This window comes from Thunnus thynnus, chromosome 17, assembly GCF_963924715.1.
Source record: "Thunnus thynnus chromosome 17, fThuThy2.1, whole genome shotgun sequence".
Classification (NCBI taxonomy): domain Eukaryota; kingdom Metazoa; phylum Chordata; class Actinopteri; order Scombriformes; family Scombridae; genus Thunnus; species Thunnus thynnus.
Window position 1 is genome coordinate 14,033,147 of NC_089533.1, and position 17,783 is coordinate 14,050,929.

General features: G+C 38.9%; 1 protein-coding gene across 1 annotated transcript; it reads left to right on the top strand.

The window, feature by feature from the left end:
* Nucleotides 1-11,466: 11,466 nt before the first annotated feature.
* On the top strand, nt 11,467-15,934 carry LOC137200898 (somatostatin receptor type 2-like). Its single transcript, XM_067615597.1, has 2 exons — nt 11,467-11,916; nt 13,811-15,934. Exon 2 carries the CDS (start codon nt 13,856-13,858, stop codon nt 14,966-14,968), a length of 1,113 nt encoding a protein of 370 aa, XP_067471698.1. The 5' UTR covers nt 11,467-11,916; nt 13,811-13,855; the 3' UTR covers nt 14,969-15,934.
* Nucleotides 15,935-17,783: the final 1,849 nt, after the last annotated feature.

Below are 17,783 nucleotides of genomic sequence, written 5' to 3' on the forward strand. Positions count from 1 at the left end.
TCAGGAAGTGTAATAGCAGCTAACTGTCAATTTAAAGGCGCACATTGGAAGTGTGATTTTATCTGAAAATGTATCATTCATGGAGTCAAACATCATGTTGTGCACAACATTAGCAGTCTGGTGCTTAATCATTTGTAGCTTTAATAATATTTAGCCCTCATGTATCAAGTTTTAATCTATCTCAGAGGCAGAAACAGAACTGAGGCAGTCAGTATTGTGTTATTCACTTCATTAGTTTTCCCATGATCCCAGGGCAATTTATAAATAAAATAATCTCACAATCATACATCTTCATTTTCAGCTGAGCAACAGTCATGTTTTTTTAATGTGGCACGATGCACAAATTTATTAGAGGAGAATCTGCAAAGTACAAACCAATTCATCACATCGCTGAACTTTGTATGGAACCCAGCAGGTATCAGGGGTAAAATCTTTTATAATATCTGAGACAGTAATTAATTTGTGACAGTATGATTGAAGCAGTTCCAGTTATTAGTAAGATTAAAACAAAACTTTAAGGCATTTGAGGTGACAAAGTGCAAGTAACTTTCCAACATTCACTATACGCTAAAATTGCAAAAGAATAGGCAACTAATAGTCTATTTTAGATGTGAAAGGATGGTAAGTGTTGGTATGAAGGTGCAGCGGCAATTTTCCATTCTTTAAGAGAAGCTCAGGATCTATACTGACAAGGGAAATAAAAACAAAAGCAACTGTGTGAAAGAAGAAAGCTTTGTTTATCCATAGTGAGTGTTGAATCAGGAACTCCTGCGAGGGGATGCTGCCAACTTGCTTGGCCATCTGTGACTCGCCAGAGACAGCCAAGCAAGGTGGTCAGTGCCACTGAATGCTTATTAAGGCAGAGCCCACCTGAGAAATCTGAGCCGACGCCTGCCTCCCTCCATGAACTACATTATCTATCATCTCTGGGCTCTGAAAAGAAGAGTGAAAACCAATTCTGGTTTCATGAGATTAGAAAGTCACACACAGTGACTACTATTCAGGTTGTACTTTCATGTGCAGATGTGAAGCAAACAAGTGTGCTGAAATAGATTATCCGAGGTATACCCATTATCAATTTATGATCATAATTGATTGAATAGTTATAACTCAATGTCAATTACTGTTCACAATTTGAAACACATTCACATGTCGTTGCTATGTTGATATCACACTTACAGGTATTCGTGTCATGTGTGTAAAAGGCTCTTGGTGGTGGGAGGCCTGAAATTAAAAAGATTAAATAAATGTGGCGTAAAAACTAACATATTTCTCTATTGCAGAAGTAAAAAGTAGTGTGAAATGGAAATACTCAAGTAGAGTACAAGTACCTAAAATGTGTACTTAAGTAAAGTACTTGCATTAGTTACTTCAGCAAGTCAGTTCCATTACTGCTGTTGTCTTAATGGAAATTTCACCTTGTTGGATGTGGATGTCCAATCAGTGATGATGGTAAATGAGGTCAATTGAAGCAATAAATTCCTCAGTGTGTGCTACATTGACTGAGAAAGGAGAGTTTTCCTGCTCGCAGAGACATGCCGGCAGTGCCTACATGCACCAGGATGCATTGCGCGCAAGCTTCTGACACCCAACCCCCAAACCCACTCTGGCTCGAATAAACACGTCTGAATATCCGAGTCTGCCAAAACACTGTAAAATGATCCTCATAACATCCTCTTAGGACTGGGCAATATATCAATATATAGACGAGATATAGTCTTAGATTTTGGATATCGTAATATTGCGATATGGCATTGGTGTCTTTTTCTGGTTTTAAATGCAGCATTACATGAAAATGATGTAATTTTCTAAACATACCAGACTGTTCTAGCTATTCTATTATTTGCCTTTACCCACTTGGTCATTATATCCACATGATTGATGATTTGTTTATCAAAAATCTCATTGTGTAAATATTTTGTGAATCAAGGTACTTGGTCAAAAATATTGTGATATTTGATTTTGTCCATATCGCCCAGCCCAATATCCTCTGCACTCATATTTTGGGATGTGATTTTCACTGTTAAAAACTTATCTAGATAACAATAGAAGCGAAGAAAACAATGACACATTGGGGTAGCCAGCACATCGCCTGGCTACCCAGAGGTGGAGACTAGAACTCCAAGCTGAAATAGCCTAGTAGTAGTAGTTCTTCCTTGCCTCCAACTACGTCATTGTAAATTAAATGACAGCGCTGGTGCGAGAAGAACAACAGATTTTGCAGCTGCGCCCCAGAGACTAAAAACAGCTTGTTGAAATAATTTTTCTATTTTATCTCAATATCTTTGCCTACACTGACATTTTACCAAAATAAACAAGATAGTTTAATATTTTTTCCATGGAATTCAGATCACAAATGAAAATATTATTGGTAATCTGATTTGTTATCTACTGCCTTTGCCAATATGAAATAAAACCCACTGTATATTCTTATATAAATAAAGACCTACCAGAATAGTGGTCAAGCTTTCGCTGTAGTTCCTCTGAGATCATATTTTTCTCTTTTAAATCATCTAGCAGTGACTTTACAGTTTGTTTCTGCCTTTTTCACAATCCTTGGCTTTTCTCAGCTGCCTCTGCAGCTCCTCAACTCTTTCTTGAGCCTCAGCTATCTTATATTTGACTTGATCATCAATGATGATCTCATGAAATATAACACTTGTTGGGTAATTGCTATACAAAAGTGCTGCGGATAAGAACTGCTTTGTTACACTTACCGAGGTTGATGTGTTCAGCACTTCAGGAGATTCAGACACAGGTATAGGATTAATGCTTACCTCACCAGCTTGTGTTGATGTCCTTGTCAATCTGGCTTTATTGGGCACCTTCAAATTAAGGAAGAAATCAATATTAGAGAAATCGTAAAGAGACGTTTACTTTCAATATCAGGTTTAGTGGTAATTCTAGTTATGCTAGCAAGAGATAATTTGTATGCTCATCATTCCAGTCAATGTCCACTATACTGTATATTAACACCATTTTCCAAAATGAACACCATAACCTTATGACTTGAAAATACACTAACCTTGTTCAGATGGTCACACATTCCTTCACACACACACACTTTGCCCAGTACTGTCAAAATCATCCGCCTTGAAAGTACCATTTGGCTCAAAATCCTTGCGTCTGACAGCTAGAGCCCCAGCTTTCCTTAGTCCAGGATCTTTGGGGAACCTCTGACAAAAACAAGGCCATCACAGATTTACTTCTGGCATGTAGCTGAATGGTGCAGCCAGTGCATTAAGCTAGCAGCATAAATATGGCTTACTAGATCTAGCATGTATGATCTCATGAGCACAAACACATTCCAACTGATAATTTTCTATTAAGTAAATTACACAAAGAATGAGGTCATTGTTAAGTAAATATCATGTTTACCCCTAGTCATGTAGTGCTTTAACAATTATTCAGTAACGTCATGTTTGCTTTAGGTAGCCATCGTCACGAGAGTGTCAGGTCATTTTCAGGATAGTCTGAAGCGATATTGCACGTTCACTAACTTACATAACAGTAAAATACAATAAAATTGCCACTTACTTGTGAAAAGTTATACTGCTATGCCTGTTTTGAATGCTTTGTCTGTTTGTAAAGCCAAATGCAGCACATGCCTGCAGCATTTTTCCAGGCGATCTACCCTCTCTGACTCTTGACTGCCCCAATATGGCAACCATGCAGATGCATGTCAAATTGCAAGAGCGGTTATCTGCGCTTCTATATCTATGGGTACATGCCTTAAACTCAAGATTTTTGGTGAGCACAGAGAAACTTTCCACCTTCGGCAGATTAATTTGACAACAGCCTTCTACTGTCACACGATGCACATAGGGTCCTACATCATTCTGCACAGTGAAGCTCCAACATCACAGTCAGGTGACAAGAAAAACACATTTCTGACTGAAGGGGGCCTTTAAAAACAGGAACACCAAGGCTCAAATGGCTAGTTATTCACTGAACAGAAAAAAAGTGTATGATGAGTTGTTTCAGTGTTACTTCATGATTAAAATCTTAATTCATACTCTATAGCCTAATAATTTTGAAAAATATTTTTTGCTGTTTTAATGATTAATTTCACTGGTTTTAAATTTCTAATGGCTTGTGTGTGTGTTTTCAGGGCTGAATTCACTCCCTAAAAAGCTTACTGTTTACCAGAAATACAAATGGTCTTGTCATGTATTAGCTATAACCAGCCATTAATCCTTGAAAGCAAATGTGAGTTGGACAATGTCACAGCTGTGACTATGAAGTTCATAAAACTCTCTCTGAAGCCTGGCATGAAAAGTGGATGAAAACTATTTAGAGGCCCTTTCAATCTATACCAAGAAGAAAAGTAAATGCTGAGTATTCTGAAAGAAAAAAAAATCTGGTTATGGACTAACGTTCAATACTCTATACTCTCACTCACCCTGAAGACATACTGGAATACAGACGTTCAGATGCCAACCCACATACATCTAAAAGGTTGTGAGCTAGCTGCCAAGCTCAGATACGGCACTGATCATGAAGTCTGAAAATAGTATTGAGCATTCAAAGGCTTCATTTGCATTTTAATTAGTATGTTCAACAGAAAATTACACAAAAATGAAAATTAATTTGACGGGGAGAATTGAAACTAAAAAAGAAAAACACAACATGCCAACCAAAATAGCAATAAGGAGTCCACAAGGAATGATTGCAAGTCACGTCTTTGGATGTTCTCTAATGTCTCATCTTGCTCATAAAGTATATGTTTTCAGTTTGATCTTTAATGCTTTGAGAATGAATGTGATGAAAGAGATTTACTCCCTGCAATTGTTACCAGAAGGGGATTAACAGAGTTTTGGATTGAAACTGAGAGCCCTAAGAAGTCTGGTGGCACAATCTGCAGCAAACACAATCAATCACACTTAACAGCCTTAAAACCAGCAGTCCTTTTTCTCCTCTGCACCATAAACAGCAAAAAAAAAAAAAGTGAGCAGCGGCTGCTTTGCATGCCAGATAATAGGTTGTGACAAGCCTCTGAGCACTCAGCTACAGCCAGGAACTGGCCAGCTGTCAGCTATTATATACAAACAGGTGACAGGACATTGAACAGTGTCTGTGTGGACGTGACACTGTTAAGTGTCTCTGTTGTAACATATTATGTTACTTTACTTCACAGACATAATTGCATTTACAATTTCTATAGTTGCAATACTATATTCAGAAAAATATTAAAACTACTCACTACCTGTCAATGTTTGATTGACAGGTTATTAATATTGCAAATAAGCCGGTCATCAGTTTAAACCACACAGGAAAGAAAGCACTTCCTCCAACACTCCTACTGCAGTATTATCTCAACATGACCCACAAATTCAATCACAAACTCATTTATAATCCAATTTTAGACAAAGCAGTACAACCATACAGATTAATGTGTAATTAATTTGGATTTAGCACGCTGATTTGTCAAATGTCATGGGTATATCTATTGTGGGAAATGTGGAATTAGTTAGTATTTATATTCTCTATCAAGACCTCTGATTTGCAGTCAATCTAAACTTAGAGTATCTCTCATCATCCATTTCTGAGAGGTGTACGTCTTGCCTTTCACACTCTGGAAACACGCCCTGCTACCTTGGACCGAAGCAAACGCTAGCTTACTGGGAACACCGAGTGGTGCACACTTGGGCTAATGTTATTTGGCTAAATTGTGCTAACAAGGCAAGTACTGTTATCAAGTAACATTAAACTTACCAAAATTTACCGAAAAGTCTTCATATCTTATTAGAGAGCCGAGATTTAGCGATTGAGACTATAAAGAGTATTTCTAGAGAGAAGCTGAGGCTTTTTGAATGGGAGTCAGTTGGAGCCAGGGATTTTTTGGAGCCAGCATCTAGTGGTCATCGGTACTTTAGCCTCAAGCCATGGTAGCTACTACACCCAACATTTCTATGTTTATATATATTCAAGCAGATTTCTGGCAACTACCAAATTATAAATATTCAGCAAAACTTTTTCACATGGCAAGAGACCTAGTTTCAAAAGTTACAGTTTGGCAGAAAAAACATAAGTTGAAACTGAACAACTGTCATAGCAGAAGTCAGTATTCACTGACAGATTCAGATGACACTCAACGAAAATAGTCACAGCTAAATCAACACAGGGTTGTCAAAAATTGTATGTCATGGGCCTCAAAAGTCTGTTGTTCATGGAAGTTTCATAAGAAATTAAACAGAGTAATTAATGTGAGAATCTAATACTGGTATAAATATTTATATAACTGTTAATAGCAATCAAGGAAAAGGTGTGGTAGGACAGTGTTTCAAGGGACAGTGGCAAATGTAGAGATGTACAGAACAAATCAATTTAGCATAGAGCTTGGTAAATATAAAGGAGGATATGTTACATTTCTGCCTGTCTTATTACTGGCTTTTTAAACAGAGCAATCAGGAAAACACAAATAGTGGTCAAAACAACATCCTCTAGGATCACCTGGACACCACAATTGTGTCTCCTAGGAGCTAGAGTTAGCCTTAACAGGCTTTATCACAGCAGCCAGACTCATTTTATGTAAATAAACAGCAATGTGTAAAGAGTACACATAGAGCAGACTGTACAGCTTGGCCAAGGTTTGTAACTGAGACTATTTTTCACAATCAAAGTGTAGCAACATGGTGGATTGTTGTTTTTATACTGAGGCCACAGAAAATATATTTCTACGTTTCCAATTTCTAAATCTGTGTGCAAAAACTGCAGATTAACATAGCAACATATGCTTTATATTGATTTATGATTATTAACTCTTAATGGTTACAGGAATCAAACTATGAGTTTTGAAAAATGGTTGAAGATTTTTAGGGTTAAGTGTCCCTATGAGGACGATAATACATTCAAAGGTGTCCTTATGAAGCCCCACTTTATCTCATATTGTCCTTTTGTTCCTACCAGGACACCTTATTGTGTATAATCATTTACATTACTATTGGCTCTATTTGTGCCCATTTCATTTTGGCTTTTACTGACCTTTCTTTATATGAGCACATTTGCAAGCGTAATAATAATAATAAAAACAACAATAATAATAACAATAATAATAATAATAATGATAATACAGCGTAATAGATGAAAAAAGAAAATTGAATTCAGTTCATGACAACAGTTAACTTTCAAAAGAAGTGAAGAGTCACGACGTCAGTAGCTTACTGTCGGTTTACCCTGCCAAGAAAAGATGAGAGATGAATTGAGATAATAACATTGCAGTTGATTGATTTTCCAGTCAATCAACCCCAAAAGTGTCATTACCATAAATTGGACGGACAAAATATATGAAGTGACTCACTCAGCAATCCAAGAAATATTACATGAAATGGACCGAATGAACCCTGACTAACAGACTTTCTGGAAAAGCAAATATAGCATCTTCAAAAGACAGGAGAATTAAGACAGGAAGCTAAGCCTTGTACATGGAAGAATATCACAGTTTAATGCACCTAGCTGACACTACACCTAAGAAGGTAATAAGCAACAATAATACAGGCTTTAGAGCAACTTCATCAGACCAATTATTACCAAATCCAACAATCGTACTCTTCTTTAAATCTGAAAATGAGTAAAGGTTTGCTTAAAGCCACTGCAGAACATACATGCACCTTTGTTCCGTGCTAACATATTGCAATAATACCTTTTAATACACCTAGAGAATGCATTTCTCTCATAGCATAATCATTACAAAAATGCCCAAGCGACAGTGGTATCTGTTGAATATTTTGCAGCTGCCTCAGGCAATTAATTGTTTGACAGTTTCCCCCTACTTCATGAATAATCAATACTTTCAATTCGGGGTCTGAACCAGAGAGGTGCTTGATCATGCCTCAGTAATGAGAAAGCAAATAAAGAAAGGGGCTTCAAGCTCTTTCCTGCTTTATATCACCAATATCAGTGAAGGAAATGCAGATCCTTCCAGGGAGCCATCAAGACAGTAGTGACAGTCAGTCAGTGACAGTATGTATTGGCTTGCTTGTCTCACTCTGGGAAAATACTGATAAACAATGCCACTTGACGGACCCTTTAGGTTTGTGTGTGTACCATTAAACCTTTATTTAAATCTTAAACAGCCCTGACAGTCAAAGACGGTAAATGAAAACACCATAGTAGTTAGAACGTCAAAGCAAAATTATTATATCACTTCAAATTACCCATATTGTATTTCACTAAGTCAAGTTAATGAGTCATTGATTGTTCGGTCTCATGGCAAGGTAACTGATAATAAATTACTGCTTTCCCTACACTTAGGCCCTAATCTGTTTAATTTCCTCCATGACCTTTTTCGCCAGCTCTATGCAAGGTTCATACCGGCATTAAGACTTCAAAAAGACTGAGAGAACCTACCACTGGCTGCCATTGTTTCTTACAATTGAGATGTGCTGGTTTTCAGGGTCTCATTTAATTACTTTTTAGGCAAAGAATAATGTGGAATCACTCAGCAGGCTCAGATAAGTACGCGTAATCATGGACATTGCAAAGTTTGCTTGTTTGACCACAAATCAGAGTGATGGGTTCAATACAACTGTCTTTCTGTGGACCGCCACATCTCCTCCGATACACATACAGTAACGCCAGGTAACACTAAATGCTTTTTTTTTTACTCTGATCTCAACCAAGCACCCACTCTCAACAATGACACAACACAGATAACAAGTTATCTGAGTGACATATGCTATTCCATCACTTTAGTCAAACCATTAAGGAACTATAGGTCAGGAAAAACTGTTTCTGTCAAAACACTGAGGCTGACCCTTCTATCTACAGATCAAGGCTTCACTTCCCAACACTGCATGAATCAACCCACTCCTCACTTGAATGAACTGGAGTGACAAAGGCTCTTTGGAAGGTGCTCAACAACAATTTTATAACTTGTAGTGATAAGCTGTGTGAAGGACCTTTTCACGTTTGAATCTAGCTCAGGAGTTTGCAGTGACAGCTAAGCAGTTGATGAGACTTCTAGCTTGAATGATTTGACATTCAGTCATCAGATAAGAATAGAAATAGGAAGGTCACTGCAACTGGATAAATAAACTGTGAGCAGAAGTGCCCACATACAAGCAGGCCTACAAGCTCAACTTACATGTGTGTATATCACTTATGAAACTACAGATGGCCTATGGCCCAGAAGCCATGATATGATTTTATAGAAGATGATTAGAACACTTCATATTGCAGGTCAAGGACCAGGTAGAGAAATGTCAGGGCAGCAGGACTTGTACATGTACAATGGCCTGCCTAAGCAGCTGTAAGGGAAGTTGAGCAGCGCTCTAATGGTGTGCCGTCATACTGACCAATGCCCCAAACATTTCCCTGTCAGTCTCTTGCTTGAAGGCTATTGTTTGGTTTTCTTATAACCACTTGAACATTGCCACAAGTACCACTTAGTGGACAGATGCTGCCAAGGCCTTAAGAATATTGTTGACAGAGACAAAATGCTGCAGTTTGTTTCTAAAAATGTGAGAAAACATTTATAATCATTTGACATACAATTATTGCTCAAAAACACACACTCACACTGACATTGGGGGATGCCAAATGCAACATAGCATGACAGTCCACACAAAAGGACTCACCACATGAAACTTCTCTTTTTGTCATTGTTGATTAATTCCATCCGTGCAACTTCAGATTTACATAATGAAAACAAAATAACATTGAGATTGAGAGATGATGAAATCTGACTAACCTCCACAGCAGATGTGAACTCACAGGACTGGATCCCTATCACAAGCTGAGGTGTTAGAAAAATATGGGCATCTGTGACATCACTTGCAAGTTTGTCAAGGGATGTTTTCGATTTAGGTTGATTACTCACCATCATAACCAGCTGCTTGCAGAAAATCAGGAAAAGCCAAATCTTGGGTGGAGCTGATGTGGGGAGAGTATACTAACCACCACAACTCAGTGTGATAGAAACGGAGAGCCCGAAGTCGAGGCAAGAATCCTTCCAAACTTTCTGCTTTAACACTTGTTGATTAAATATTAATTTAAAACATCACTTGCTCTGATGATATGAGTGCTTGTCTGCATCTTTGCGCTCCGTGCTGCCCTGTGATGGCTGGAAAGATCTACTAAAAGTGACAGTGGACTAAGGACTTGCAATGCAGCATCTGGCCAACATTAGCATCGGTGGGGCGCCATAAGCTTTGGAATCTAAAGGTGGAGAAAGCACCATTGACTGTATAAAATAATGGACAGAGCTGCCATGTTGTGGACTCGCGTTTCGAAGGCTCGAGTTTGGCATTTAGACCGTCGCCATCTTGGATTTTTGGAGCCAGAAGTGATGAAAAGTGACCATATTGGGACGAGAAGGTGGAGCTGCACTAACGTTAGCTGCTAGCTTGGTTAGCACGGTGCATTTGCAGTCTATGGTTATTTGTGATAATGCTAATGCTAATGCTAATTTTCGCTAGCAAAAAACAGGCCTAAAAGTAAAACCATTTAATCAAAATTAACTTTCTGGAAACACTAAATATCCGACTCCTTAGAAGGTCCTCAAGTACAACCAAACTCTGAACAAGACTCTTTAGGCGACCAAAATGTATAAATGAACTGTCATGACTTGGAAACACACTGAAATAGCGACGGCTACGCCATGTTTACGTTAGTAACCAACATTGTAGCCGGGTGGTGACTTGTCAATCACAACGTAGCCACGCCCTATATCGTCCCCTACTTCATCATCAAATTTAAATTAAATGGCACCATAATTTATAAAATGAACATCATACTGTTTTGCGGAAGACTTGAAACTAGCGATTGAGACCATCAACTCATTAGGAAAGTGTTTACTGAGGTAACAAATCAGGTGAGAATTAGGGTCATTTTCTCATAGACTTCTATACACTTATTTTTTGAGCCAGTGGAGTCGCCCTCTGATGGCCATTAGAAAGAATGCAGATTTAAGGCACTTCCACATTGGTTCATTTTTCAGACCTGGAACTACCCGCTTTGCAGACACACAATTTAATATTTGTTAAGTTGGAATATTAAAATCAGTGTGATAATTGTGTGAGAAATTCTATTCTCACGCTAGTTTTACTCACCAAGAGCTTTTAAATTATAACTGTAATGAATGGAGTGAGCGTGCGTAATGCTTGGCAAAGTGTGATGCCTTTTGACATCTAACATGATTAAAGACAACATAATTCTTAAGACCATTTTCTGGGTTTCACAACACAGTGTCAGTTTTATTCAACCATTACTGACACAGTGAGAAATGTCAGTAAAAATGTTGCCAAAATATGGAAAAGGCATTACGCCTGGATTATAGTTGAGGAAAGTTTTATGATGTGCTTAAAGGACCCACTATGTTTTCATTTTGTTAATGGGTTTCAATTTAAATCTACATATTTTTTAGTCTTGGTGCCCAATGAATTTTCCCCGTATCAAAATGTTGAATTTTACTATACAGCTTCCCCTGAATTTTATCGAGATCCCATTAACGTATATATGCTCTATTTAAATCATCTCCATCTGTATGCAGGACTGGATATCTGTATCACAGGAGGCTGCCTCTCTTTCGCCTAGAGGTGAGCCTCTCCAGCACCTCCTCGTCGGTGATTAATGTGTGTCCTTTAACATCTCCGCGTTCTCCAACTGGAGACGCACAGTGCGCGTCACAGCAGGAGCGCATCGGAGCTTTGTTCGCAGCCAGCAAGTGGCGTTTTTTTATTTTCTGTACGTGCCCGATCTTCATGTCATTTGCTCCTCGTGCGTAATGCAGGCTACATTATGGGATTATCAAAAGTAAAATTCACACCGCAGAGAGATTTTCCACTTCGATACCGCCTAGTCAAACTTGAGGGATATGCATGCATGGAGAAGATGAATCTACCATAAACACTGAAATACTTCCATTCTTACAGAAGTGGCGCATTTTGTCACCAGTGAGATTAAATCCAACTGTAGGTAAGATTTTCACTTTGTTGTTGACTTACATCCAGTGACATTTTGCGAACTGTCACATGAGATGCACATATGCCTGTAGATGAAATAGAATATCACCAGTGATCATTCCAGGTAAATTCAGTGTAACAAAAAAAAATTCAACCTGCTCAAAATGTTTATCACTAATGCAAATGTATTTGCAGTTCCTAATGTGTCAATGTTCTAGCATGCAATTTTGCCTTTGGTAAAATTAATATTTTCTTGCAACAAAGTCATTATTTCATACCACAAAACCAAAAACAGTATTCTCACCTGAGTCTGTCCAGAGTTTTCCAGCATTGTTAATTCAATTTCTGACTTTACATCCCTCTCATTTTCCAAAAGCTGGCTTTTCATGATTGACTATCAGCATGTATTAATTTATTCAGCTGAACGTCCATTTTCTACCTTTTAGCCGCTAAAAGCAAAGGTGAGAAGCAGAATTTGTGGCCTTGAGCAGTGGAGGAGAAAAACGCTACATGAAAAAACTTTGAGGCCACTTTATTAAAATATTATTTTACTAGCCAGTTCTGATGACATATCACTTTCACTTTTTCACTTTCTTTTGACTGTAGGTGCTGGCTCTGTTTTTATAGAGAGAATACTTGTTTTACAGTATTCTCAGAAGCTAAAATACAACAATTTGCTGTAGCAGCTCATAAAATAGTATTCACCATATTATAATAGGTGTGCAAGCACATGATAGAATATGTTTCATACTTGATTTGTGATAGATTCAATTTATCGTTTACCCAAGTGCTTTAGAGGACATAGTATTTTATTTTGGTGGTCGGTTGTGCTGTTTATATAGGAATAATTAATTATCATATGCTTGTTTATATTATGCAAGACAAACAAAACATGTTTCCCCCCAGTGTGTTTCCAACTGTTACATTATGCAATATTCTGTCCGTCCACCTGACTCAGACAGACACATTTACGAACACCCTTTACCAACAATTGGTCACCAAAAAAAATAAGACTCCAGGCAGTGTCCATCCTATCCTGCTGCCGTGGAGAAAATGATAAACTGGCATAATAAAACCTCTTATGTTATTGGCACCAAACTAAGTTGTCAGACCAGCTTTGCCTCCTGTGCATTGGCAGTGACAAGCACTTCAATATGACTGCAGCTAGGCTATTGGCAGTACAGTGATTCCCCTCGTTCAATTACTTAGGCTGGGATTAATTTACATCCCATGCCCACCCCCTAATAAATTGAAAAAAAATGTGTCAGCAAAGAATTCAGTATAACCTGTCACAGCTGATCATTTAGCAGCATGTGAAGGGCAACCCTTCCCCAGGGAGATCTTATGACTGTAAGGTGTGTAGTGATTTCCCTTGGTAGCAGTGCCTGGCCAAACAAACACACAATGAAGGTTTGGTCTCAGGTAGTAAGCACTGCCTATAAGCTTTTGGGGCACTATTCTTCACATATGCTATCAATCAGGTCTGTTCTCAGGGAAGAGGATTTAGACGCAAAATCCATAAAATCCTCCAGGCCATAAGGGTGATTGGAAAAGAACTCATGACGGGCATTATTGCACTTGTTGCTCATGAGAACAATGTTATTGCAAAATGTCATGTGATAGCCACTCGTTATATTCAAATTAATTGGGTCAATACTCTAACATCCGTCCTTAAGTGGTCTGAATAGAGGAAGGAAGAGAGATCACATTCAATATCTGATGAAGATGATGATCATGGTTCTCACTTTTCTTCTTCTAGAAGGCAAAAAATCAATATCAGAATCAATATCAAGGAGAATCGTTATTTTATTCTCTGTAAACTAGACTAATATATCAATATCGTGAAAATGATTTAGGTCATTTTTAAGTATTTTATACTGTTATTGACATGTTGTCTTCATGTGCAGGTGGGATGTCATAATCCATGTGAGACAGAAAGAGACTGAGGCATCATGGACTCCTGGATCTTTCCATCATCCCCTCCGAACCTGTCGGAGCACCTCATGTATGACAGCTTCATGCAGGGCAATGAGTCAGACATCCATGGGAACTACACAGACCATAGCTTCAACAGAACCAGCACGGTGGTCATCACCTGCATGTACTTTCTGGTTTGCACGGTGGGGCTCTGTGGAAACGCCCTCGTCATCTACGTCATCCTGCGCTACGCCAAGATGAAGACAGTCACCAACATCTACATCCTCAACCTGGCAGTGGCTGATGTGCTCTTCATGCTTGGCCTGCCATTCATCGCCATCCAGCTGGCGCTGGTCCATTGGCCATTTGGCCCAGTGCTCTGCAGGGTAGTGATGACCGTCGACTCCCTGAACCAGTTCACCTCCATCTTCTGTCTCATGGTCATGAGCATTGACCGCTACCTGGCTGTGGTGCATCCAATTAAGTCCACAAAGTGGCGCAAGCCTCGCATGGCCAAGACTATCAACCTGACAGTGTGGGGGGTGTCTCTGATGGTGAACCTGCCCATCGTTATCTACAGCGGCGTGATCACAAAGCACGATGGATGCTTCTGCACCATCGTGTGGCCTGAGCCTCAAGAGGCCTACTACACAGCCTTCATGTTCTACACTTTCATCCTGGGCTTCTTCCTGCCCCTCATGGTCATCTGCCTTTGCTACTTGTTCATCATCATCAAGGTGAAGTCCTCAGGCATCCGGGTGAGCTCCTCCAAGAGGAAGCGCTCAGAGAGAAAGGTGACTCGGATGGTATCCATCGTGGTGGCAGTGTTCGTCTTCTGCTGGCTGCCTTTCTACGTCTTCAACGTCACCTCAGTGACGGGCACCATCAGTACCACCCCCATCCTCAGGAGCACCTTCGCTTTTGTGGTGGTTCTAGGATATGCCAACAGCTGTGCCAACCCAATCCTCTATGCCTTCCTGTCAGAGAACTTCAAGAAGAGTTTCCAGAATGTTCTCTGTCTTAAGAAGGTGGGTGGGCTGGATGAGGTGGAGCGCAGTGACAGCCGACAAGATAAGTCTCGTATGATGAACGACCCCACAGAGACCCAAAGTACTCTGCTGAATGGTGACCTGCAGACCAGCATCTGAGGGGAAGGTGATAGTACAGCCATCTCTGTGCAACTGAAAACAGTCAGCCCTTTTCAATCACTAATCAGAAGGTATATTACTAAACATTAAACAAGGAGCTAAAAAAATAGACGTGTCACTTGTTAAGGAGAAAACACAGACAGACATGAAAAACATGTTGAACTGCACTGTCCCTTTATCCACCTCCATTCATTGTTGGGTTTCCCCAACCGTGAACAAATCCATTACAACATAATCAAAAGGTCAAATGTTTGCTCTGTGCTGTAAATGAAATGATAATGAAATCTGGACCTCAGTGTATTGACTCTGACGTGGTAGAACGGACACTAACGTCCACTTACCGGTCCCCTGGGTGACATGAATGTCACCTGGAGACCCAAGATTATATACATAGTTTACAGCAGAGGGCCTGTGCCAAGTTTCCATAGTTCTGTGTGAAAATATCACAACAAACCTGTGTGCTCGTATGCTGTAAAACAGCAACATGCTGTTGATAAAACTGGCATTTCTCTATTTTCTTTCTGGAGAATGTTTTGACTGTAGATATCTGTATAAAAAACGGACATACTGTCAGAGGATTTTATATTTAGAGTTATTCAGTTTGGCTGGCTTGTAAATAAGTAATGATTTTTTTTTCAGTTACATAATGTAATAAGTGTCAGTGCCATTGATTCTGTTGTACAGCAGTATGATTTAATGTGCAAGCAGTATGCAGTTTTACATTTGATACAAATGTATTCAAATGCAAATGTGAATAACAATGTTAAGTCAGCGACCAACCAAAAATGTAGGTCTGTGTTGCTTTTACCCTGCTTCATAATAGTTACATGCATAATTTATATTTTGTTAATGGTAATGGCTAGGTCGATAATCCAAGCCAGCCTCTAACCAACGTGCTGCTATCATGTATAGAATTGATTCTACTACAATTATGTACAGAATTACATAAATGTCACCGTATGCCTGTTTTTATTGCACTGAATTTCTGTTTACCATTATTTAGGTGTGTCATGTAATAATTGTTTGCAGTTAAAGTAACTGCTAATATCAAAAACGCCAGACTGCGTGATTCTAAATTATTCAATATAAAAGTTGAGTAGTGGCTCAGCGACATGTTTTTTATGTCATCTGAGAGTATAACACTTGCTCAGATGATATTTCACAAATTATTATTCTACTCGCCTCCCTAGGGCTGTGGTGTGTCACCTGTTGACTGACCACCATTTCCCTGTATTTGGCTGGGGTTATAAGAAGAGGGTGGGTCTGTTTTTAACTTAAGATGGGTTTAAAAATATAATAGAAAGCAAGTATCCGTGTCTTTTGGTTACTCCAGTATTTCTCTTCTTTCTCTGACTTTGAGAATAAGGGACTGTCTCTTCGTTTGTCCCTGGCAGCCTCTTACTGCGAGCTACTTTCCAAAATTTGTATGCTGACACTGACCCATCCTTCTCTTATAATCCTTGACATTTGGGAGGCCGCGTTTCAAGTGTGGTTTTTGTCTCCGGCTGTATGAGAGACGTGAATTTTGAGAAGGGCTAGAACACTTATCCTCGAGAGGCTCTGGTGTTCCTTTATCATCATCATCGCCACGCTGCTCCGGGAGTCAACAGTTCATCTTGCCATCCCGTGACTCCCTGTCTCATGCTGTTGTCAGATTACTATCTGTATGAGTTATTAAAGCTTTAACCTACATGTGCAGGCTCCCTCACACACACCAGAATCAGTGACAGGTTATGATTAATGTGCAAAGTATCAGCTGGCCAGTCTCTAACAAATTTATGTCACATAGTCAAATAAATATAATTAAATTCAACACACTCAAACAAGTTGATTGAAAACATGTTGTTTTAAATATTTGCATACAACTTCTTCATGTGTGAGTGCATGACGCACAAGAGTGCACACACACACACACACAAACACACACACACACACACACACACACACACTGTGAGCCCCCAGCCATAACTAATCAAATTCCATTTCCACTTTGTCTCCTCAGTGTTGCTGAATTTGTTATCTAAACTCTAACATCTTATTACCACTGAAAGACACAACGCACCTCTAGTGTCCTATATTTCCATAGCAACAGTGACCAAGAGTGTTCACCCCATGAAAGCCTTCATTAGCGTAAAAACAACAGAGAGATGACTCTGGACATGAATTATGAATGTAGGCATTTCACAGATGACTGAAAAAAAAAGGCTTCATTGAGACCACTGTCCACCATCCACCTGCAAAACCAAACATCTCCATTACATATGACCAGTATAAAGTGTATATTTTGTGTGGTATTTGTACCAAATGTGAGCCAGAGCAAAGCTTAATGTTTTATAGTAGCAGATATTACAGAGAATATGACATTGTTTACTGTTAGTTGATGCAGAGCATGCATATGTTGTATAAAACCATCCAGCTAGTGCAGAGTTGTTGCAAATAATTATCATATACTTTTCTTACAACAATGCTTAGAATTTGTTTTCAGCTTTTTTTTAATAGATGCATTTTTATGATTGCATTTCTGATTTTCTACTTGGTATTTGTTGCATTTGTGCTATAGTTTAGTGTCGTGTACTTAATTTTAATTGTTCAAATGCTATGTTTTATGTGCTTTGGGAAATTTTACCACCATTGTTAAGACTTTGACTGTTTCCATAGAAAGTTTGCATTATGTGTACTTGTCCAATTTCTGTTCTGCTCAGTTATACGGCTACACCAAGTTTGATGGCGCAAACAAGAATTGTGTAAAGTTGTGCTGAAACTAAATAAAGAATAAGTGACATGCAGTAAGTTTTATTTTGGTGCAATATTGCAG